At 43.5% G+C, this 24,264-nt stretch overlaps 1 protein-coding gene across 2 annotated transcripts in view; it reads right to left on the reverse strand.

The window, feature by feature from the left end:
- The window catches only part of LOC122548402 (single-minded homolog 1-like), a 91,468-nt gene extending 76,519 nt beyond the window's left edge, over window positions 1-14,949 (reverse strand). Inside the window, exons 1-4 of one of the 2 annotated variants that reach the window (XM_043687006.1) lie at window positions 14,685-14,949; window positions 13,626-14,314; window positions 3,526-3,608; window positions 1,741-1,830 (exon numbers count right to left, since the gene is read on the reverse strand). In XM_043687006.1, coding sequence (XP_043542941.1) covers window positions 1,741-1,830; window positions 3,526-3,608; window positions 13,626-13,800 — 348 coding nt within the window. In that variant the 5' untranslated portion in view covers window positions 13,801-14,314; window positions 14,685-14,949. The remainder of the gene's footprint in view (window positions 1-1,740; window positions 1,831-3,525; window positions 3,609-13,625; window positions 14,315-14,684) is intronic. The other variant, XM_043687005.1, reaches the window with a different exon arrangement.
- Between the last annotated feature and the right edge of the window lie 9,315 nt (window positions 14,950-24,264).

Genomic DNA, 24,264 nt, shown 5'->3' on the forward strand with positions numbered 1-24,264 from the left:
TGAATACTAATTAGTTATGGTCTTTTATAGATTCTTTATTCCACTATATTGTTTGCCAAGTTTTTGTAATAGCCAAAAGTGAAAGATAAAAATCAGTAGAGAAACTTCAAAACTTTAAATCAAAAAGAAAAAATGGAAGAAGTTAGGTCTGATTGTGTGTTTGTACATTCTTCTTGCAGTCTTGCATAAATTTGCAGATTTCAAACATTTCAGACAAAAACTGCTGGTGCTTTTAAAGCTCATGAATTATAATCAAGATTCAAGAAAGTGGCTGTCACCACTTTCTCAGGCGTAACTGGGAATGGGCAATAAAAACTGGCCAAACCTGTGATGCTCATGTTCCAAGAAATATTTATTTTCAAATTAATATATTAAAGGTACTTTCCATGACACTGATCCTTCCATGCATATGGGCATCCCTATTGTAGACCCCAGTATTCACAAACAATTCATCACCCACTTGCCACATTAATATAACATTGTCATCTTGTTGATGATTTTCAGCAATATTATGGGAAACACATGGTGGGTGCAATTGATGAGGTAACAACAGCTAGCCAGTCTTCTCAATATCATGATAGTCTGTTTTTAAGAAAGAGTTGTAAGTAACAATTATAGTTGTTTAGCAAAACAATGTACTTATTTGTCCAATTATACATTTAGGTGCATTTGTATGATATTGGCTATTCATTCAAGCTTCACGGAAGCTAAAGAAAAATCATGTTATTTTGTTACTACTCCAATGTCATCAGTGCAATAAGTGCATCCTGAAGTGTAAAACAACTGACCATTTATTTATGATCTATAAATATTTTGTTAGCCTCTGCATATTCTATCATGGAGAAAGTTTCATCTGTGTTGCAACTAATGTATTATTTTACAATTATAAAATGGCACTGGATCTTGAAAGACTCAAACTGGAATTTACATTTTAGATAACGGGAAAGTATGTAAATTGTGATTGAGTAACAAACTGTGATTATGCTACTTACCAACATACGGCATTGTTTTTTTTAAGATTGGACATTTCAAACTGAGCATTTTTGCATTAGATGTTAAATCTATAACTTTTTTAGAAGACAGTTCAGACACAGAATCACTAAGCAGTGGATCCTACAGATAATCCTTCACACTTTACACAAAACCTGGAGTGGCAGTGTTACATCTGATTTGCTCAGATTTTACCCTCTACCGACCCCGACAAACTACCTCCTTCAAAGAAAACAATGAGAAAGCCAAGCAAAATGCTACAGTGGACTCTGCTTGCTTGCAGTAATGCTTTATCCCGGGCATTTTTTTTATCAGCTTTGTCAGCCTTGTCTGTCATTTTTTATATATATATGGCTTTGATGGTGATTGAAGGTAAAGGAGCATCGGGATTGGATATGTCTGAGCCAGCAGCACCTGACATCGATGTGGGTCAGTCCTCGCTGCATCAATTTGAAAAGCAGCAGACAATCTCTGGAAATGATTCGGAATGATGTGTGCTCACAGCAGAAATGGTCATCTGCGAGATTCATCATGACTGCAGTATAGATATGGGGCGGTGACTGAATGGAAATAGAGGTCTTCATTTTGTTCCGCCATAAATATCCAAACGCATCTTTTCTGGAAAAAAAGGCCACTTAATATTTATCGCTATTACTAGGTAATCATATGGCAGAAGACAAATGGCTTTACATCTGCGCGTACATATTCTAGCCACCGAAGAGAAATGAAGGGAGAGATGTCCTGACCTACCTGTGACAGTCCCAAATGAACTGACGCGGTCTCAGAGATGTACATAATTTTCCCATCCGGAGCCACCACGAAAATAAAGCCGTCCAGGGTCTACAGGTCCAGAAACAATCACACAAATCAATGCATTACTGGCTGAGCATGTTGGCTCTATTTTAAACAATATTCCGTTCGGTTTGATTTCCGCAAGAAATATCCTGCCCTTTCCCTGCCCGTTGTTTCCTGAGACAGCGGTAATCGGTACTCTGTGGGGGGGGGGGGGGGGAAGCGCTGCGCCCCACCTTGTAATTAGTTGCAGGGCACATGAGAGAAGTGGTTTACCAAGCCGTGAAGCTAGACGCACTCTGACTTGTTGGTGAAATGTTCAGGAAGATTGTTTGAACTTTAGCCAGATGTTTAACCTCAAAACACAACGCGGGGGGAAACGCCGGTTATAAAATATGCACCAACTGTGTTCTAAAGGAGCATTTATTTTATTGTTCACAGTGTACACTAAGTATTCTTATCCACGTTCAGAAATGTTGTATATTTTACACGAAGAATCGAATACAATTGGTGACAGCAGATTCATGCATCCGGCTTTGATTCTTTTTTACTATAATGAAATTGTTACGTGTACCTTTTATATTTTCCAGACGTTATTGGGGTACAAGTAATGAAGACAATTGATGTTTTATTCTGCAAATCATGTGCTTTGCAGTTTCCAATTCGGAAGAACCACAGCCACCCTGGCGATACCACGCCAACAGTATGGGTTCAATTCCCACACCGGCTGAGTTACCATTCTCCTCCTCGGGTGAAATTCACTACCAGTCGTCTCTCTCTCTCTCTCCCTCCAATGAGACAGCTCTCTTAAAAAACCATCGTGACTTCTGCTTGTGTATGCGACGGTGTTTACACCCCCTTATTTGATTCATAGAGTCATACAGCATGGAAACAGAACTTCGGTCCAACCAGTCCACACCAACCATGTTTCCAAGCTAAGCTAGTCCCACCTGCCTGCGCTTGGCCCATATCCTTCCAACCTTTCCTGTTCAGGTACTTATCCAAACGTCTTTTAAATGTTGTAACTGTACCTGCCACCGAGCACTTCCTCTTCAATCCACACAAGAACCAATCCCTGTGTAGGAAGTTGCCCCTCACGTCCTTTTAAAACCTTTCTCCTCTCGCATAAACAATATGCCCCTTAATTTTGAACTCCCCCACCTCAGGTAAAATATCCTTATCATTCACCTTATCGGGAAAACGCATGAATAAGTCATTGTTTGGATTTTTTTAAATGTTAAATTATTTAGTGCGATTAGGAAATAGAAGCTGGTGTTTGTTTTTTCAATATTCAGCACATCAGCCGGCCTCAGCGAAACCATCTCTCAACTTTCAGTAATAATATTCGTTTAAAATCAAACTTGCATTAAACGTATTCCAATAGCAACAAATAATGATGGCAATAGTTCCTCCTCCCTTCAAGAATGGCCTTTTTAAAGAGGCACAGAGGGCTTTCTTTCCAGGTTCTGGATGGATGCTTTGGGGGGGGTTAGCCTTCAAACATGGAATTGACAAAACTGATCATCCGAGAGCAGGGGTCTGGGACATGGCGCTAATGTGCGGCTTTTGCTTAGACTGTTCAGTATCAACATTGCAGGTCCAAGTTATGAATTGGGGTCCCCATGTTGATCCCCCTGAAATTTGCTTTCCTGGGAATAAACGACACAGACACACACATACAAACACCGCCAGTCGCAGACATATCGTTCTCCGCAGGGGACAATGAATGTTCCTGTCGTTTACCTGTAACAGGTGAGACCCCAGTTCTCGGCTGACGTTATCCAAGTGACCAGTGCGACTGGTCTGCCCCCAGGCCTCTCCGAGTCCTGCAGGAGAACGGAGAACAGTGAGAAACTGGGCCGGGTACGGCCTAAGTTTGACAGGCTCTGCTGGCCTGTCAAACCCAGCAGCTGCACATTGAAATACGCCGGAGCGGATCCGGGGCGAGATTTACCTCGAAATAATTCTTGTGACTTTATTTCAGGGTCGTTAGCAAAACAGTTTTTTTTGGTGTTGTTGGGGGCGGGTGGGGAAGGTAGGATGGCGAGGGAGTGAGGCAGGGTCTCTGAGCTGTAATGTTTTATTTTACATTTCCGAATAATCAGTTCGTTTGAATTACATGAATGTGGGGAAATGATCAAATGTTTAAACAAAGATACGGCGAGGCGAATGCAACCATGTGCACGGGCTCAGTATAATGTGGCGTCAGTTTTCCAAATAATAATCGGCCAAACCATAATTGTGTTTAATATTTAACGTAACTATATAAAATGGGGATTAGAGGACATCTTAAGTGCATGTCTAGAGCTCAGTGATATTTGAATAAATATTTGCTGTTTTTATATTGACAGCGATTTTTTTATTATATTTCATTCATGTTTGACGAGGGTTATTGAGGTCGAATATAAAGATGCCCCATTCCCTGGGACACATGGGAACAGCAATGCGTGAATCTTCACTCTATCAGAATCAGGACTCATAAGTACATTATTCTCATTTACCGAAGCAAAATATTCAAACAGAGCTCGGCATTTCTTAACTAGGGTGCCTCTTTTCTCTCTCGTTGATCTCTGTTGTTTCCCTGTGACGAACAATCTGTCACACATTGTGGAAGAACTAACCATGAGAGAGCAGAGGCTGGATTGGGGGTGGTCATCACTATTACAGACCCATAGCTTTACCAGACACCCATATTAAATCGGACGGTGCTCCAGCGGCTGGGGCAAAAGCAAGTGCAGACAGGCAGTGTCCAGTGTCAGGACTGGTGTCCTTCACCCTGACAGCAGCCCAGCTCGGGGTTTCTGAATGCTGGGTTTCTGTATAGCAACAGAGCAGAAGGAGAACTAAATCGTTCGGATTCTTTAATCTTAACTAAAATACTGTACTAAGCAGGGCCAATTCCAGGGCGTCTCCTCCATCGAGTTAACCTGTGAGGAACGGGGAATGAATCGATACTAACGTCCCCATTTGTTTAAAAAAAGAGAAACAGCTCGGCCCTGTTTCTATTCCCCAAGGTGAGGTGCGGGTATAGGAGCAAAGTGGAACCGTTGTTTTATTGCCTTGCCTTAGTCAAAATTCACTCGGTCGGTAAAATGCAAACTGTTAAACGGAGAGCAGGTAGCAATCGAAAACGGCTTTGAGTTGCCCAATCGAACGCGGAATTAAACAATGCGCCGTTTAGTTCCCCATTCTGCACGCATTATGGTTTCATGTATTCTGTTCATGCAATTCATTTGGTGGTTCGTAATCTCGTTTGGCGGGATTAATTTCCACACGCGAAGGTTAGGTATGTGCACTCAGCATTCGCCAGGGATTGTTTAATCATTGTAAAAACAAATTCTTGCTCTACATCATTCCACTTCCCCCACCACCCCCGACGCCCCCGCCTCACCAAACTCACTCTCTTTGCTGCAGACCGCTGAAGTTCTGCAGATGTAAGGACATGTCCCCGGTATACAGTGTCCCTCGAACCCCTTTTTTTTGCTCACAAGGCGGCTCCGCTTATCGTACCCAGCCCCCACCCTCCCCACCCTCCCACGACAGAGACCCGTCAGCGATTTATCGCCAGCAAAACCGGGGAGGGGGGGACCCTCGGTATTGTTTGTCTTGCCTGCTGTACTAAATACAATTCCCTATCCGTCAGCCCAAGGTGTTGGCCTTTCCGGTGAAAATAATGCATTGAAGGGACTCAGTCCCCAACCCCGCCCGATCCCTCGGAAATGTCTTTCATTGCCCATGAGACCCCCGTCCTTCAGGGGTTTCAGTGGCCCTGTGGGATCGTGGTTTTAGCGACAAAATCTCGCGGAACGGCGCACGACCTGCACTGTACACACAAAATGCAACTCTCCGAGTTACAATCAGTGGTTGCAAGACAAGATTCCCAACCCAGACTGGTACAATGCAAATTGACCAAGGGTTCCCAGCAAATTACTTTCTTGTTGCTAGCCCCGAACAGAGCCGGCACTGCAGACTGCTGTCTGCCAAAGCACACTGGCTAGTCTCTGGAGGACTAGCCAGTACCCGTTCCCGCAGCATTACTCTGCCCAGTGAGTTACACAAAGCCAATTCTGACTGGGTTGCGGGTGAGAGAGGGATGAGTTGGGAGAGTTTACAAAGGCGGCTCCGTAAACAACTTGCACTACGGTGTGAGAAATCCAAGGCAAGGGATAGTTCTCTTCTTCGTGTTTGGCCTGCCCTTTGCCCTACTTTCCGGAGAGGACAGTGAGCAGTCGTCGTAAACAATTACGTTTAAGGAGGACCTGGGAAACACTGAAACATTTTAAATCAACGCCTGATCTGCTTGGAAAGCCAAGACATCGAGGTCACCCGACACCCCCTTCCTGCCCCAGGTCTATAAGAGTTTGTGTTTTTACGAACGGTGCGATATCTGGGTAAATTGTGGGCACGTGTTAACAGATTGCCAGCATGTGGGATCACTAAGAAGGTGCCAGAAAGTATTTTACAGAGTAAAATAAAACAGTCACGAATGCGAAATGCTTGAAGGTTTATATTCAGACATCAGTGTGAATGCCATATTTTCTTTCATGCACAGCGTCAGTGAGAAGGGGCGTATTATTGCCCACAGCCTATCATTTGGATAGGGCGAGTCAGCCCAAGATCTTGCCTCGATCAACCTGAAGGCTCTTTGATGATGGTACCATCTGGCAACGGGAGGCGGCCTATCATTCGTAGACTCACTATTTTCTCTCTTGACAGCCGCCTAATAAGTTCCAATGTCCCAGAACATTGAAACGATGGCGCCCGGGAATTGTTCGGGACAAGTAACCCAATGTTAATCATTTCCTGAACAGAGCACGTCCAGCGAACCACTGTGTGGAATTAGACTCGAGACTGAAAAGAGATGTGATTGTTACACTTGACCTACCGCCGAGAAACGGCACGGCCACTAGCACGGAGTGGCAGAGAGAGAGATTTATTCTCTAGCATTAGAATGACAACAGGGCTTGACATTGGGGGTGGTGGGTGGTGGGGGGCGGGGGGGAGATAGTCTTGCAAACTTAAGAGGCCTGAAATGAAACAAGGTGTTTTTGTGCTTTGGAAAATATAAAGCTGCAGCTTTTAGGGGGTGCGAAGGAGTTTTTCAGCTCCAAGATGCTATCAGCCATGCAGAGATGGATAAGCTCCTTATAATTCCTCGACCTCCTTCAGATTAGCCTTTCCGCGCTAAAAGACTTGATTTAATAAAGAAAAAAAAAGGAAAAGTTACTGTATAGGTGTAGGTGACATGATGCTTCAGGGAGCTGGCGGGTAATATCACTGAGTTCAAGTGAAACCTCAAAGCGGACGTACAAGCGGATAATGAGAGAGTTGGGCTGGGGGGGTGGGGGTGGGGGGTGATGAGAAGGTGTGGAGAGAGAGAGGTTTCTGCCAAACATCTTGACTGCAGCAACGAAGCCATGTGTGGGGACCGCTTCCATTGAAATGCACCCTGACCCGGATTACCTCAATGGACTAGACGCTTGTGTTTGGTAATTTCCTGAAAATGAGATTTCGATTTATAAAACAAGAAACCAATTAGTAACCAAATGAAGCGAAGTAGATCCAGTAAAATGGAGCGAATCCCAGGGGGGTCATTTAAGGAAGTTCTTGGCGAGTCACACAATGGTTCCTAATCAGCCTGCAGCTCGCTTCGTTCTCCAGCTGCGCTTTCGGCTCTCCAACCCCCCAAAAATAGAGCAATCGATCCAAGTTTTCCAGACCCAATCTCCAATTCCACATCTTTGAAAATCTTATTTAAAGTAGGGTTAAGAAGAATTCAGCACCATCCATAACCCTAAGTAGTATATACATTGTTCGAGCTTGAGAACTAGCATGTATTCAATGACATTTGAAGTCGTTGATTTTCAGAATTTGGATGGGACGAGCAATAAATTTAAGTAAATGTGTGGTAATTGAGTTTTTTTTCAAAAAACTCTCCTATATTGTACATTGGAGTGAATGTGGGGATGATTACTATAGGACCCAGGAGGCCTAGGAACAACATAGTTCTTAAAGCAGTTTCATTTCTTCTTGCTACTTACACAAAGTCCCCATCTTTGGATTGTTTGGCACCTCATTTAAAATAAAATTCGATTCATCGCTACTTTTGTCCGTTGCTCGATGCAGACTGGACATGAAAGCCGTTAAAGATCGAAGGAGAAAGTGGGGACTGCAGATGCTGGAGCTCAGTCATGAGTGTGGTGCTGGAAAAGCACAGCAGGTCAGGCAGCGTCCGAGGAGCAGGAGAATCGATGTTTCAGGCCTAAGCCCTTCATCAGGAATCTAACACGATTTAAAGCGATCATGACTACTGGCTCTGGTCACGCCGTTAATTCACAATAATTTTGTTTGTGGACCGCTCTCATTCTATAATTTTCCAAGATGGATAAGACCGCATGCTGCTCTCTTGTCAGAATAATTCGGAGTAATGGCTTGTTTGAGAACTGAGTGTTTTGGGTTACAGTTAGTTTCTCCACTGTTATTGGAGAAAACAAGGTAAGCAATTGATTTTCAGAATTTGAATGGAACAAGCAATAAATTTAAGTAAATGTGTGGTAATTAAGTTTTTTTAAAAAGTGACTCCCATAGTGTACATTGTTTCGAGTGAATACAGGAGATAAGCAAGCATCAAAGACAGTCTCTTGGCCCGTGGGTTTCCTCCGGGTGCTCCGGTTTCCTCCCACAATCCAAAGATGTGCAGGTCCGGTGAATTGGCCATGCTAAATTGCCTATAGTGCTAGGTGCATTAGTCAAGGGCAAATGTAGGGATTGGGTCTGTGTGGGCTGCTCTTCGGAGGGTCGGTGTGGACTTGTTGGGCCGAAGGGCCTGTTTCCACACTGTAGGAAATCTGATCTAATCTAATTTAATACCTGGGAACAGAGCAAATGATTGTAACAAAATGTATTTGCATAGCTCTTGTGAACGAAACAAGAGCACGCTTTAATGCCGACGATTTCTTCCGTGTGAAGTGGTCTTTTCGAGAAACCGTGTTTAGCTACACCCGCTGGAGGGGACATCTGTCCCCGGGTTGTCGTTGTTCCTTCTTTCCGATTGGAGCAAGCAGTTGCCGCTTGGTTGTCACGGGTCTGTCAGGCCGCAGGAGCACAGCGAGGAAAGGTGTACATTCCAACAGGTAAACCAAGCTTCTCAGCCCGGCTGCTCGATGGATCCTTGCAACACACCTCAGCGCTCAGAGCTGGCAAGTCCAGCATTAGCTTGGACACAACCATCCGCGCCGCAAGGACACGAAGAATGGGACGCAGTTCACAGACTTCTGTTTACTTCAAATCACACAAAAACCCTTATATTTATATGCACCCCGCTCTTTTCTCCAGAAACACACAATTCAATTGCATTAATTGCCAAAGGTTAAGAAAATAACAGTTACCAACAAGAAACATAAAACTGCTCATTGTAATTTTCTTTACAAAAATAAAGACAAAAACTTTATTTTGTAAATGTTGGAGCGGTATTTTCGCGCACTGAATCGGAAGCAGCATAATTCAAGCTTTGAGGGTGCGATGGCTCTGTTGAGGCTACCTTTTCATGATACCTTTATGTGCCAGGGCCCGTATAGGGAAGAGGGAACACAGTCTGAATTGCTCTGACTGTGTTTGTCCTGATGGACGTAAATCATGGACCAGCCTATCGGATTTGTTTTTTTTTCAGGATCTTGTCCTGAGTTTGTTCCATCTGCGTGTGTACGTCTGCAGGATTGATTGGTGTGTGCCTGTGTGTGGTGGCATCTGAAGCTGAGGTGACAAGGCTCTGAGCGAGTAAGGCCCGAGGCCGCTTTACTTTCTGAAGAAGCATTCTCTGTGGATTCCTCGGACCCTGGTTATTCTCGGTTCCAGCTTCTATCCGGCATTCGCCAAAGTGATGTCTACAGCTGACTACCTCACAGGGGCACTAACAAACGCCAGGATGGTTGGCATAACGTATTTATAATTTTTTTTCAGTCACTACGAATTCGCGTGGCGTATTTACCCAAGGTTGTCCTGTACAATTTTGTCACACGGGGGTCTGTCTGTAAAGCAGGCAGTAATATCCAATCAACTTTGCAAATAAAAAAAAACAAGATTCGGCACCCAACCCCCCGAAAAAAAACAAAACAGCCTCAACCTCACATTGTGTTCCACTCCAAAACCTCAAGGCAAGGTCGCACGGCCAGTTTAGCCCCGTGGCCTCCCTGTTCCTAATTCAAGGGTGACATAGCTGTGGAGCCCACAGTCAGGAATTAGCGTATGGATACACCGCCCTGGCTCTCCAAAATCTCAAACCTCTCAGTGACCTTCTGGCTCTCGGCGAAAACTAAGGATTAAGATCAAAGACAGCGCACTGTCTGAGGTGAGAGGCCGCGGTGGTTCTCATTAACTACAAATGGTAGGGCCAACACTTGACTTAGTAAAAAGGTGAGGGGTGGGGGGGGGGGGGTTAGTTGCATATCAATCTCCCAGTAAGGGCGTATCTCCCCCTCCTGCCGACCCACACACACACTTGGAAATCAAATGCTCCTCTGATTTTTAGTTGGGGTGCAGCTTGTCGGCTCAGAAGGTTTTAGGACATTTTCCCCTTATCAATTAGAAACCACGAAAACATGTTCTTCATTTTAAACGGCTGCGAACGGAGGAGTAATGCGATCTCGGAGACTGGTTCGTTCGGCTGTAACAGTGAGACCTGCAGACCTACAAGTGTTGGTCTCAGGTCCACACGCAAACACAGCGATGTGGAAACCTGCAAGGCCACGGCGAGGCGAAGAGAAAATGGCAGCGTTCTTGTGTTGTGGATACCGGCGTTTCAAAACCATTTGACAGTCTGAAATGAAACGGGATTGTCTGTTTGTTTTGTTCGCGAGGGGAAAGATTTCCAGCGCTGTCGGGATCAAATTGACATTTTAAGCAACAGCCATTTTGGTGCAGAGACAGTTATTCTTCTCAAGCAACATTCCCTTCACCGCTGAGTAAATTTGATGCAAATCGAAAATTGTTCTTAAACATAATCTCCTGCTCCCTTGGGATTCCCAGTTTGACCACAAACGGCCGCTGCCCGGAGTCAAAGGTATTAATCCAAATCGCCCGGTGACAGTAAACATTGAGCAGAGAGACTGGCAGAACTTTATGCGAAGGAACAAAACTATTCGTTTCTTAAAATGCGTTTGTTTCACGCAGTCATGCTCTTATCCTCCCCAGCCAAGGCTTTACCTTGGCTTAAATCATTACATTTGTTTTCTAACAACTCGTTTCTCAACACTGCACTTCACTGGTTATAATTTAGAAGCGAATTCGTGCAGCAAATAATTGCAAAGGCTTCTAAATGGCGCGTGTAAAAGATTTGAATTTGAAGCACACATTTTTTCTCTCTCATACGTGAAAGCTATGCTCTCTGAGCATGAGTTTTAACAGCAGCCTCCAGAATGAAACTGCTTCCGAGGCGCGGAGGGGATCGAGAAAGCAAACTAATCACGGCTGCTTCGGAGCCTCTCTCTTTCATGACTCCTTCAGTGACTCAGAATAGAATTGTTCATCTTCTATCGATTCTCGAAAAACTTAATGTGTCCTTTGCACAAAGGTGCGGCGATGCATTAAAAACACTAAGGGTGATGGAACATGGTGACAGCCCAAGCCACTACTTTGCAAAGTGATTGGCACTTTGTCAGGCTGGCAGCCAGAGTTTCAGTTGCAAAACTTGCGATTCTTGGCACTTTGACCATTTCAAGATGCGGGTTCACCCGGGTTTAAATATGTATTCCTGTTCACAGATCCATTCAAATATAAACGATTTATCTTGAGAAATAATCCCATCCGGAATTATTGATCGGACATAGGAGTATGCATGCACAATATTATGAGGGATTAGTGGCATTGTCGGCATTATTAATAAAAGTGGCACCGAGCTGTGAAATATCAGCTTGGAGGAGGGGAATTTGTAGCGGAGATCCGTGTATGATTTGAAGTTGAGCTGGTGTGGAACACATCCCGTTATATCTCACCTGGTTACAGCTGCAATTCTAGGTCTCTGAGAACTCACATTCGGAATGTCACACGAAATTAGTTAGTTCGTTTCTTAAATCGGATTTACAAGGGCATAATTAAGGACATGGCGAGAATGTACTTTTACGGGGGATACACTAGCTGAGGAAAGGATGGTCAGCCCCTGTTCTCGCTGTTTTAAGCCAGTTACGGTTTGAGGTGTGGAGAAATAATTCGTATCCTTACGTGACCTGAGATTGTGTGTGGTATGTGGTGAGAGGGGATGGACGAGATGAATTTGTCTGCGTGCTGAATATATCAAGCTGTTGTTGCTGTGGCGTACTTTGTCCCAGTTTCCCTGGGGTTTTGAAACATTTTTTTTCTCTGATGAGCAGATCCGTCTCCCCTCACTCCCTAAAACCCCATAGATTAGTCATCACCTTACAAGCAGCGCCATATGCTTCGTTTGATCAAACTCCGCGTCAGATATGCAAAAATATAATTGACAAGAGTCTCCTGAAAGCATGCGGAAAAGTAGCCCATTGGGGCTGGTAAATCACCACGGGGTGGGGGAGGGAGGGAGGGAGACTTGCGAACATTTTTGGTTTTGAAACGGAAGATATTGAGGATATAAATAAACCAAATGATTAGACTATAGCTTTGTGCCCACAGCTATAGGAAACGGGTGCGAACAAGAAAGTAATCAACGTCAACAGACCGCTGGTCAACATTCTCGCACATAACATGCACAAAACGGCAACCTTAAATTTTAATTGAGTTAAGCACTCAATGTCAACACTTTCACGATTTACAGGATTATCCCAAATGTGAACTGCAATGAAGACGCTCAGAAAAGTCAACAGTAAAGATGTGGAGACACATCGGCTGAGCCACAACATGAGCGCATAAATCATACGGCGGAGGAAAGTTTTAAATACAAGTCTGGGTGGCTTTAGCTTCACATTTCACTTGATTCACTTCTGGCCAAGAAGACTATCCTGTGAATGGGCCTCCACAACAGCAAGAACTCAAGCCTCGTCTTGTGTACATCTGTCAGAAATCCCGCTTTGTCCCACTAAAATATGTTGTTACAAATTATGCTAACGTGTTTCTTTCAAGTGTTCTGAATTAGGCATTCCCTTGTTAAGCCATACAGCCAATATTTCTCAAACGTTGTCGGAGAATTGAATTATTCTGCCAAGTACAACGTAAACTGTCGCTTTGTTTTTTTTTTAAATAGCAGCATTCCTTACTTTGTACTGATCGGACTTCAACAACTGTACGTCACGAACTTTTCTAAAATAAATTAGATACTTTCAATGCGGCACACACGATTTGCCAAAGTTTTCATTAAACTCAAAAAGAAAAATAAGACCGACATATTGGATTAGTGGACAGTAAATATACACACGAGTAAATCCTACTAAAATGTTCACTTGTGACATGTCGATGAGTCTGAATAACACCAAATTTGATCACTATTGCATACGTGGAACATTTAAAATAGAAGGGTCTAACTGCAAATAAAATTAAATACGACTTCAGAGGAAACTGACGCATTTGGCAGACTAAATGTATCCACGATTTTCCTCAGTGCGGCACTGCTATGCATTATTAAAGATTTTATACTTACATTCGATCATATGAAAAAAAATACCACTCACAATTTCAGAACTTTGAGAGGCGGTTATTGTCCAAATAACACTTCTTTACACTGTATACATTGCAACCACGGCGCTTATTACTAAAGTTGTAACCGGTGGCAGTCTCTCCCGTGTGCTCTGTTCAGATTTAACAGTAACTTTCATTCTTCCATACTACCGTGTGTTAACCGGGCCGACAACAATTTTGAGAAATTGAATAGCGTTACCTACCTTCAGGGAAAACCACTCTCATCTTTAAATAACTGGTTGTCAGTCTGATGATGGAGGCTTTGTCGAGCTGGGAGGTTATTGCAGATGGCAGTGGCAGTAATTTGGCCAGTTCGTAAAACTCGCTGTTTTCCTTCTCCCGTCTCGTCCGGGCAGCATTTTTGGACTTTTCCTTCATTTCGTTTTCTGTTCCCTTTTCTTACAACGTCGTTGCCATAGGTTCATTCCCCCAAGAAAAGGAACGGTAGTGTTTTAACACCACGTGTGAAAACCAGCACATATGTCGAAATTAACCGTTTTTGAAGGGGTGGAGAGTAACTCCCCCCTTTTCAATTGAACTAGATTTGGCAATATTAAGTAGGAAAACGTAAACGTCGATATATTCACGAGCAGCCAAAACAATATTAAAATCAATGCCAAGTAGAAGCCGTGGTGTCTTTTCTCTGTACAAGTGTGAGATTTTTTGACAGCACTCCAATGCAGATCAGTACTCTCGCAGGCGGCTTGGCATTACTGTGCCAGTGGGTGCACCGTGCCAAGGGCTCTTTGCTGTGATTTTATACCTGGAGGGGAACTGCTTTCGCAGGGAGCGAGCCATAATCCAACCAAGCCTCAGTCCCAAAGTTCCCTTTCTCACGGCAGATGCAATCGCCAAAGTGCTTCAAGCTTTCATACCCGCAAATGGCAAGTGTCTGGAGGAAGGCAGAAAGAAACAGGCATTAGAAGGGGAATTAAAAACCCAAGCACCATGCTTCAATTCAGAACGGGAGAAAACAAAATGCTCGCTCTGCTGTGCAACAGATTGTTAATGACAGCATTTCAATTAGATGGGTAACTTACAGTTACCGAATAGACGAAATGCTAATGCAAACTCGCATGAGATGCCTTGTGGTGATGGTGTTGGCTGGTTTGATTTCATTATGGGGAATCTCCAAATTAGCCGCAATTTTACTTCCAGCACTTTTCTGTATATGTTGCATTAAATATAATGGCATTTACTATTTACTTGAATTTCTTTCCCCATAAGGTCTGATCATATTACTTTGGCCTCACGTTGCTCACCTGAGGTGACTCATTAAAAGCCAAGTTACATTTTATATAGGATGGAAGTGGGGTGGGGGAGCGGAAATTTGGTGCAATCTTCAGTAAACACTCGCAAAATAGCCAAGGGGTAACGAACAGTCCTCAGTTTGTCGAGTTTTCTCTCCTAGATCCCTCCCTCCCCTCTTCTTCCTCCTCCTCCTCCTCTCGGTCTGTATGGCAGGCCGTCGCTGCCCCGTACAGCTGCTGCCACGACCGCTCCCGCCGGCTCTGAGGAGCAGTCTCCCCTCCCCCCCCAGAACCCGACGCTGAACTTTAGCTGCCTGGCGAAGCAGTGTGTGCAGCGCGCCTCGCTGCCGCCGCTAACGCCGCTGCTGCTGTTGCTCCAGTCTTTTCCCAGCCCGGCCCCACTGGCGCTGCCCGCCGCCGCTCCCGCCCAACCTGTCAATCAGCCGCCCTCAGCCCGGCTCCGATTGGCTGCCCTGCCCCGGGACGGGTCACGCGCTCCGCCGCTCCCACTTGCGTGAGGCAAGGATGTGAGGGAGAGATTGACTTCTGACCTCTTTACTCTACCCTCGGCTTCCCAAATCGTGGGGGGAGATATTTTGGGGGGAAGCTGTTGTTTGGGTGCAGGCAAGATTGACAAACGCTTAAAACGAGTTGGACCGGTCCAGGATGGCATAGAAATGCAGAGTTCACGTTGCATGCACGCATATATGGCAAATATGATTATAAGTACATAACTATTTGGAATTCATTGAATATCAGCGTTATGAAGTCAGGAAATATTAAAGATTTAATAATTGCAGTGCATAGAGGGAAATAATCACGTCTTCATTGCAAAGAGGTTGTACCGCAAAATGAGTTGGAGTTGTACCGTGAACTCAGAAGAAAATTTACCCGTTCGTGAAGCAATAAATAGTGGAATATAGAAAGCAAATCGCGTTATTAGGAAGCTGAATGTCATTGCGTTATGTATTCATTTGCTGAAAACTATAAACAAGACACGAACTTCACTTAACTTGGAGCAGGATGGCACAGTTAAATTAAACTTATTGTCAATATCTTTATGCTGTGCTGCTACAAAATGTATTATCTCGAGTCTCCTACTTCGTATATGTGTAAATGTATGATTGTTATATTCATAAACTCAGGGCGTTACATAAAAACAATCAGAAATTGTCACAATTGAAATCTCTGCACGAGTTATAACATTTACAGTAACATGGTAAAGGTCCTCCCACATAATTAAGTCAGTAAAATAGTTCATGATTCTAGCTAATTTCATAACTATTTATAATGCGTTCTATCAGAAAATGAAGCAAAGATGTGCATAGTCTAAGTATAGGTGTTCATTGTATACAATACAACAAACGCGCAGCACTCTAAACATTAATCTGTCCAAAGCAGAGGCGGAATAATGCAGCCCAGCATCAGTTAGTACTGTAGTCCATAGGAGTGCAGAGAGATGTTTCAAGTTTCGTTGCACAACCTGTTTTTAAACATGGGTCCAATGCTTGAGTGAATGTGAAAATAAGGTCCGCAAACAGATGCAAAGATGTGCCCGAGAGTCTTTGCACACATGGAGCTGTTAATCCCTTTCCTGTATTTTACGTTCGCTTCTACCTTAATTTCACTGATTTTTTTTTATATTAGAAAGCTAGCAAGAGACAAATGTTACTGGCACAATGTAGCTTAAAGGTGATACTAAATATGTCTTTAATGTGACCTCATCTAGTGAATATTAATTACGCCCTAGCGGTTTTAATGCGCCTCACAATTAGACAATGACGCGTATAATAATGTAATGTGTAAAATGATTATTTTAAAATATGAATCTAAACAGTAATCGCAGCAACAACATTCGATGTCTCAGTACACTCTACAACTTGAATTTACATCCATAATTTAATTGAAATACAATGTTCTTCCCACGAACTCTTAATGACTGCAACAAGCGAGTAATTGAATTTGCTTTTAAACCCTTTATAAAGCTATTTTCTTAACTCCTTTTAATGGCATATTCTGTTCGTCGGAGAATTAATCGTTAATTATGGTATTATTGGGATCTCTTGCCGAGTTAATTATAATGTTTGTCCCCTCATTATTGTACAAAGCGGCAAGGTTTGCAGAAGTATCTGCATGCACAAAACATTGCATATTCCCCACAACGAAATGACATCCTTACTCCGGTGAACATTCACATTAACTTACAGAATGAAATTCTGAGAGACACGCGTTCCAGAGATGGTAACAATTATATAACCCTATTAATTGTACTGACACACACAGGAACATACTTAGAACGCAATCTCAATTGAAATTACTGTGATCTTGCTTGCAAATCCATTAGTGTAATAGCAAAACTTCCCTGTTGATTTTTTTTTGAATGAGTAAATAAGCCTTTCGAGGTTTTTTAAAAAAAACTTTGCTCCTCCTAAATCCCCTATTTAGATCCTTTGTAGAAGATGAATACAGGTTCTATGTTAAAAGATACATCGTGCAAGCGCCTGTAGTAGTGTTACTTCCCTTGTTCAATGCATACTTTAATGTATTAACTTCCAAGTGAAGAACTCCCAATCTGTATCAACGGGTCTATTACTAATAAACAGACAGTTGAGAAAGAATGTCTGAGTAGGCAAGCGGTCTATAATAGTGGCTGTGATATTCTCTAAAACACCTGAATTAAAACGGCACACGCCCCAATAAGAAAGACTCTGTAACTTTGTGTATCATTGCAGAAATATTATTTCACAGACACGAGCAGATCATTCTTACAAGTGGTGACGGCGAAGCGTTGGAAGTCGGGTCTTTTCGCACAAAAACATCTTTTGAGAGCGAACTGTGAAATTTAAAAAAAAAATGCAAGTGACATACGCTCTGTAGTTTTCCACAGCTTGCCTGTATTTAGCACCAAGTAGAGCGTTAAGGTTAATGGCAGAGAAGAATTTCTGTTAAACATTGGATTTCGGGAGGGGAGAGCTGTCAAGTACAATGATGGAGCCGGGAGCAATTTACGTACATTATCCATTCGTCTGCACAGGCATTGGCGTCTGCCGCAAAATGCAAAACAAAATGCTTATTCACTACATAAACATCACTTGCTTTCCAAAATGTGAGGCCTTTGATTTCTTCCATTTTTAAAAAAAACGATTTAATGGATGAAATTGGCCTGACGATCGAATCGGTGCGAAATGGATTCGGCTGAGCAGTCGATCTGATGCTTTCCGCCTGGTCTTTCACATATTTCATGCTAGACGCTTAAAAGCGGTGACTGCCGACAGCTTCGCTGCTCTTTGCTGACTGGATTCTCCAGCCGGCGCTTTAGTAATGCACCTCCCACTGACAAGGGTAGCGGCTGAGAAGAAACTGCTTTATAAGCGGCGAGGACATTCAAAACAAAATGTCAATTTTGCTCATAAATGTCAAGCGCCCCGTGAATCCAATTCATTCCGCAGCCAGCCGAGCGTTGCAGCTGAGCGGCCGGGGAGGTGAAAAACATTTAGTCACCACCTAGGGATTACAAGGTTACAATGAGGTGCTAATTCGTGGGAGGGTTTCTTAGAGCAGGCTAATGCCTCAAACAGAAACGGAGCGCCCGAGCCAACAGGTTTCTCGTCCAAATGAAAAAGTATCTTGGATGAACTGAGCTGAAACCCTGCTGAAGTGTAGTGAGGAGATTGCGGTGTTAACATGGGCTTGGTCATGAGGGGTAACGATCGCTATGACTGGGCCCAGGCGTTCGCTGGCTATCCTCGACAAGCTACAGTGCCATTACACACCAACTCCCACTGGAAAACCTGCTTCCCAAAATCTTGGACATCATGTCGATTCGGGGTGTCCAAAATATTCCATGCCATGAAATGGTGCCACTTACTTAAAATGGGCAATTGAGTTTCGTCATCAGTTTCAACATGTAAGGATGGCGTTAATACGGTTCTTGCTGGAATCTGTCATGCTCTAGTTTAATTTTTGCAGCCCAATCCAAATACTAGACAGGTCTATTAATTACAGTCGCAATCGCGAGACTCAAATGCATCCGAATCAGAATACAGCAAATGCGCACTGTTTTACAAATGTTGACCCTGCCTTTCCACTTTCTGACTCTGAGGATGATTCCGATAGTTCGAATTAAACACTTGTTAAAATCTTTATCAGTACCATATTTTGTAGGAGGAGCGAACAATTACAAGGCGTGGAACTGAAACAGATTCGTTCGGCTGAAGAGTACATTTTTTCTCTGCTGTACTCACACAGCCAGTCCAATGCATCAGTCTCCACTGCGCGATCACAGGCTCAAACTCTTCAATGCGTGTGAAAGTTGTCTTCGTTAATCAGGCACGAACAAATCAATGAAAAATTTAATGTTACAACAACAATTGTGTATGATTAGTTTTATCTCTAATATTTACCATGTAGCATCACTACATGGCGAATATTAATGAACTACATTGAACGTTACCGTTTAGACAACATAGCAGGACAAGTCAGAATTAATGCTTTTTAAGCACTTTTTTTTCCTCAAAAAGATCCAGACTCAATTCATTTTACTTGAGGAGAAGACATTCTTCATCGCATTACAGATTTGGACGGAGAGTTCGCTTTTGTACAGAACGTGTTTTGCATTTCTAGGCACAGAGTGCTCTCACACAGGTCCCGCAGAATTCTTTAACCTAAGCGATTTGGATTTAGTTGGTAGAGTTTCTTGTACAAAGTCTGGCAACGCAATTTAACCTTGGACAATAATTAACCATTAGTCTGAAGCGTTAACGCGGCAACATATGCATTGCAGTAAATCATGATTAATTCGGTTATTTTGAGTGACAGATTAACTGCAGTACAAATATTACTGTGAATCCTATGGGTGTATTAATTAAGCGCAATAGTTATGAAGTACTTCCTAATTTTTTTCAGTTGATTATCATTTTTTGATCGATACATTATTAATGTAATTTAATTTGTGTTCAGGGATGTATTGATATTCATGCTAAGTGGCGTTTCTTATTTTACCCTTTTTTTACTGAAACGAAAACAGAAATTAACGAAGAAACACTGAGCTGAAACAGGGGCAGTGGACTCGGAACGTTGACTGCTTTCTCTCCACAGATGCTACCCGAACGACTGAGTTCCTTCACAGATTTCCAACATCCGTAGTTCTTTATTTTGTTTTGACTTTTGTTTTGGTCAATCGATATATGCAGGTTCCATATCCGCAAGAAAATGGGTGCCTTGGCTAACGATTCAGTGGCGAAATGTCTGGTTTGCCACTTTCTCGGTCAGATTTCCGATTCCAGCTCCGGTCTGTGCTCCGTTACTCTGGGTGTCACCACTCGATCACTGCCTCTGGACCAGGGTATTGGCTGCGGCACCGCCACTGCCCAGTTGGTGTATACCAGCTGAGGTGGCATTGAGCCAGATAGAGTGGGACAGAAAGGCACATGTTAGACTTGTGCTAGTGTCAGCCGCGCCGTTGTCAAAGCATTGACATCGTGGACAAAAGAAACAATTCGCAACCTGGCGCCAGCTCCTGACTGCTACCCAAGTGTTTTCGAAGTCAGGGTTACGAACAAAACTGGGGTGACGATGGCCAACAACCGTTGCCTGACGATCTTGCACGATCGCTGCTCATGTTCAGAGGCGGCCCAACGCCTGCAAAGTAATTAGCCACTGTCAACAAGGGAGCAGAGATCTCTCCCTGCATTAGAAAGTGTGTGAGAGAAATGCTCATATGTAACAATAGGAGGATGCAATCCTGTGTGAACTAGTTGGAGAAAGTGGAGATAGTGGGACTGCCGTGGCCCAGAGGCCGTGGTACACGCATTCAGAATCTCGACCACAGAGTTATTTGTACGTTATCAGTTCGGGTAACAACGAACTCTGATGAAAACTCATCGAGATTCGAAACGTTAGCTTGCCTCTCTTTCCAGGGATGCTGCCCGACTCAGCATTTTCTTTTTGTTTTCAGTAGAGATTCCAGCATCTGCAGTAATTTGCTCCTGTCAAGGAACCGTGTCATTAAATGTACAACAGATCGTCGGATAGGCTTTCAAAAGAGGAACAGTTTAGGATAAAGGGATGTGTGGGTGTGTTCACGTGTGAACAGACCAAGGTTTTACTCGAGGTCCAGCTACTTTCACTCGCTCAGAGACTGTCTGGTCCGGGAAGATTAAGTACAGTATTAGAGTCAAATCATCGCTTCTAGAACAAATCACTGAGTTAGGAAACACGGCGAAGTGGAGGTCGAATAAATACAAAGAATGATTGGATCATACAAAATTAACTCAGTTACATTTTCCATACAAATAATCGAGCAAACAACATTCAAACTATATATTTATTTAGACAATCAAAAGATTACATTTGCATACATTGGCAACACTTTTAATTGTATGCTAAAATTAAATCAATAATTGAAGCAGCTGATCTAAACTTGCAGTAGTGCAGTTATTCCCCCCCCCCCCCCCCCCCCCCCCCCCCACCTCCCGCCACTCCAATGCAGTGACACCCCCAGGGAGCAGGACGGAGTTGCAGAGCCGTGTTCTAAATGAGGAGATAGGACTATATGATGATCTAACAACGTGGTTTCTGCCTTTGGGCGCTGCTGTAGGAAACGCTGACCTCCGCCTCAGCTCCATCTGAAGACTAGGCTGGTCAGCCCAAGACTCCCAAAAGCAACGCCACTGAAGGCGGATAAACAGCGGCCAATATTCCTCTTCACACTTACTGCTCGCTACCAGCATGAAGCATATGGACAAGTGGATGTCACAACCATTGACTTAAATGGGGGCTCTTCGTTTCAGACTTCGCATTTTATTCCTTCTGCTGCAATTAGTTGCCATTTCCCAAATCTTTTCCAGGATGTCAGTTTCTTTGGAAGTGCTTGTTAAGCATGCGCATTGATACCAAAGTAACAAATACAGTGGAAACATTGCAATGGGATGTTCCACTGGCTCTCCCCCTTTCTTCCCTCAGGCTATCTGTTTTAGAGATTTTCTAATCAATCTATTCAGAGATGCTTTTACACACATCTGGAGCAGGTAGGACTTGAACCTGGGCGCCAGAAGAGCTATTTGTTACAGAGTCATTGAGATGTACAGCATGGAAACAGACCCTTCAGTCCAACCCGTCCATGCCAACCAGATATCCATACTCAAACAAGTCCCACCTGCTAGCACCCATCCCATATCCCTCCAAACCCTTCCTATTCATATACCCATCCAAATGCGTCTCAAATGTTGCAAGTTGAATAATTAGACCATAAAACGGAGGACAGAACTCGGCCCATCCAGTCTGCTGTCCTTCAATAAGAAATGTAGGACAATCAATCCAGTACCGCTTCGTGCTCGTTAATCATGTGTTTTTTTAAAGAACGACATCAGTGAATCGACCTCTGTACAGACAGTCCAATAAGGAACATTGTTAGGATCTGAGCACGGGAATAAGGAGTTTGGTTCAGATCTATTGATCTGGAGTGAATCGTTTTACTCTTCCATAAATCCGTGACTACCTCCCGTGATATTTAAAAGGAGATCTAATGCTAATAACAGAACGGACGTTTGAATTTGTTCGGCGAATTTATAAACAACGTTCTCTACTTCTCTTTCACCTCAAACTTGAGTAGATTTAATGGCTCCTGGTTTAGGACAGCTGTTTATTTCTCAAATCGTCCTCAGTTGGGTATTGAATCTGGTGGAACCGTAGAGTGATACAGCTCATAAGCCGCCTGTTCGGCCCATGGTGAGAGTCTCTTCGGTAGAAATGGCTCTCTAATGTAGCCCAACGGCCCTGCTTTTTTCCCGTAGCTCTGTCATAAAATAAAACCTTCAAATATTTGCAGTTGTTTCTTTTGCCCAAATAAACAATTGTCCTAAAACAGGAACCATTAAATCTACTCAAGTTTGAGGTGAAAGAGAAGTAGGGAACGTTGTTTATAAATTCGCCGAACAAATTCAAACGTCCGTTCTGTTATTAGCATTAGATCTCCTTTTAAATATCACGGGAGGTAGTCACGGATTTATGGAAGAGTAAAACGATTCACCCCAGATCAATAGATCCGGACCATACTCCTTAATCCTGTGCTCAGACCCTAACAATATTCCTTATTCCCGTGCTCAGATCCTAACAATATTCCTTATTCCCATGCTCAGATCCTAAGAATATTCCTAGCAATATACTTTATTCCTGTGCTCAGACCCTAACAATGTTCCTTATTCCCGTGCTCAGATCCTAAGAATATTCCTAGCAATGTTCCTTATTCCTGCGCTCAGATCCTAACCTTATTCTTTATTCCTATGCTCAGATCCCAACCGTATTCCTAACAACATTCCTTATTCCTTATTCATGTGCTCAGATCCAATCATATCCCTTATTCCTGTGCTCAAGCCCTAGCTGTGCCTGGCAGAGACTGGGTGGCGGAGCGGCGGCTCCGTGAGGATATTAACAAGAGGTCTAAGTGCTATACCTTGGTACTCGAGTACATGCTCGACATGCAGAAGCACCAGATCGTTTCAATCTTTCAGTCAGGCAATCCATCTGCAACTCTATGGTAAATATTTGATGTAGGCAATTTTTCTCTCAACAAACGTAATCAATTCTCATTGATGACAAGTGCATTCTTCTACACACTTTCAGTTTGTTACAGAATGCTAAAGTGGGGGAACCTGAAATGGATCTGAATAGGAATGCCAGCACTGTCGGCCCGGAGTTTGAAATCTTCCTCCGGGGAAATTCGAAGCTGTTCAAATCAGAGGCGAAACATTTCAAAGAATCGTCTTTCGCTTTGTCAAATTGGGAATTGCTGGCCACTGGCCTATTCCGGTTGTGAATAGGTTCGAATGATTTTAAGATGGAAGGTGCTGGTAGTGGATGCTGTAGGGATTTCCAGACGAAATGAGCAATATTTTGTTTTTGTAGTTCATTCTAGGCTCGGCTGCGGTGTTAGAGGTGACCTGTTGTGTTCCATGTGTCTGTAAGTATCCGGGAGTCAATAGCAGACCGTCCGCTTGTCTCCTGTGTGTTCTGCCCAGTGCTAATGGTTTGAGTATGCAATCACCGTGATCCCAGATTATTGTTGCTCTGATTTTTTAAACGGTGACACCATCGCTGTTGATGCAGAAATTCAAACTAGAGTTTTTAAATAAAATTCACCTTGAAATGAAGGGTTGGCTTTCTACCTGAATCCCTACCTGACCCTTTTCAATAGGGCACCGGTACAGTCGATCCGCTCCAGGCCAACACCATCGTTTCCACTGTGTCCTTCTCGTCTTTTTTTCATAGAATCATAGACTCCCTACAGTGTGGAAGCAGGCCATTCGGCCCATCGAGTCCACACTGACCCTCCGAAGAGCGTCGCACTCAGATTCACCCATCCCTTTTAGTCCTGCATTTCCCATGGCTAACCCGCCCAGTCTGTACATCCCCTAAAACTCTGGGCAATTTACCACGGCCTGTGCAACTAACCTGCACATCCTTGGACTGTAGGAAAGAAACCGGAGCACCGGGAGGAAACGCATACCAACACCGGGAGAATGTGCAAACTCCACATTTTCCTCCTTTTCTTGTTCTTCACCTTCGAGGCCGGGGCGGTGTAGATAGAGCGGTG

This window comes from Chiloscyllium plagiosum, chromosome 3 (genome assembly GCF_004010195.1).
Source record: "Chiloscyllium plagiosum isolate BGI_BamShark_2017 chromosome 3, ASM401019v2, whole genome shotgun sequence".
NCBI classification, from domain to species: domain Eukaryota; kingdom Metazoa; phylum Chordata; class Chondrichthyes; order Orectolobiformes; family Hemiscylliidae; genus Chiloscyllium; species Chiloscyllium plagiosum.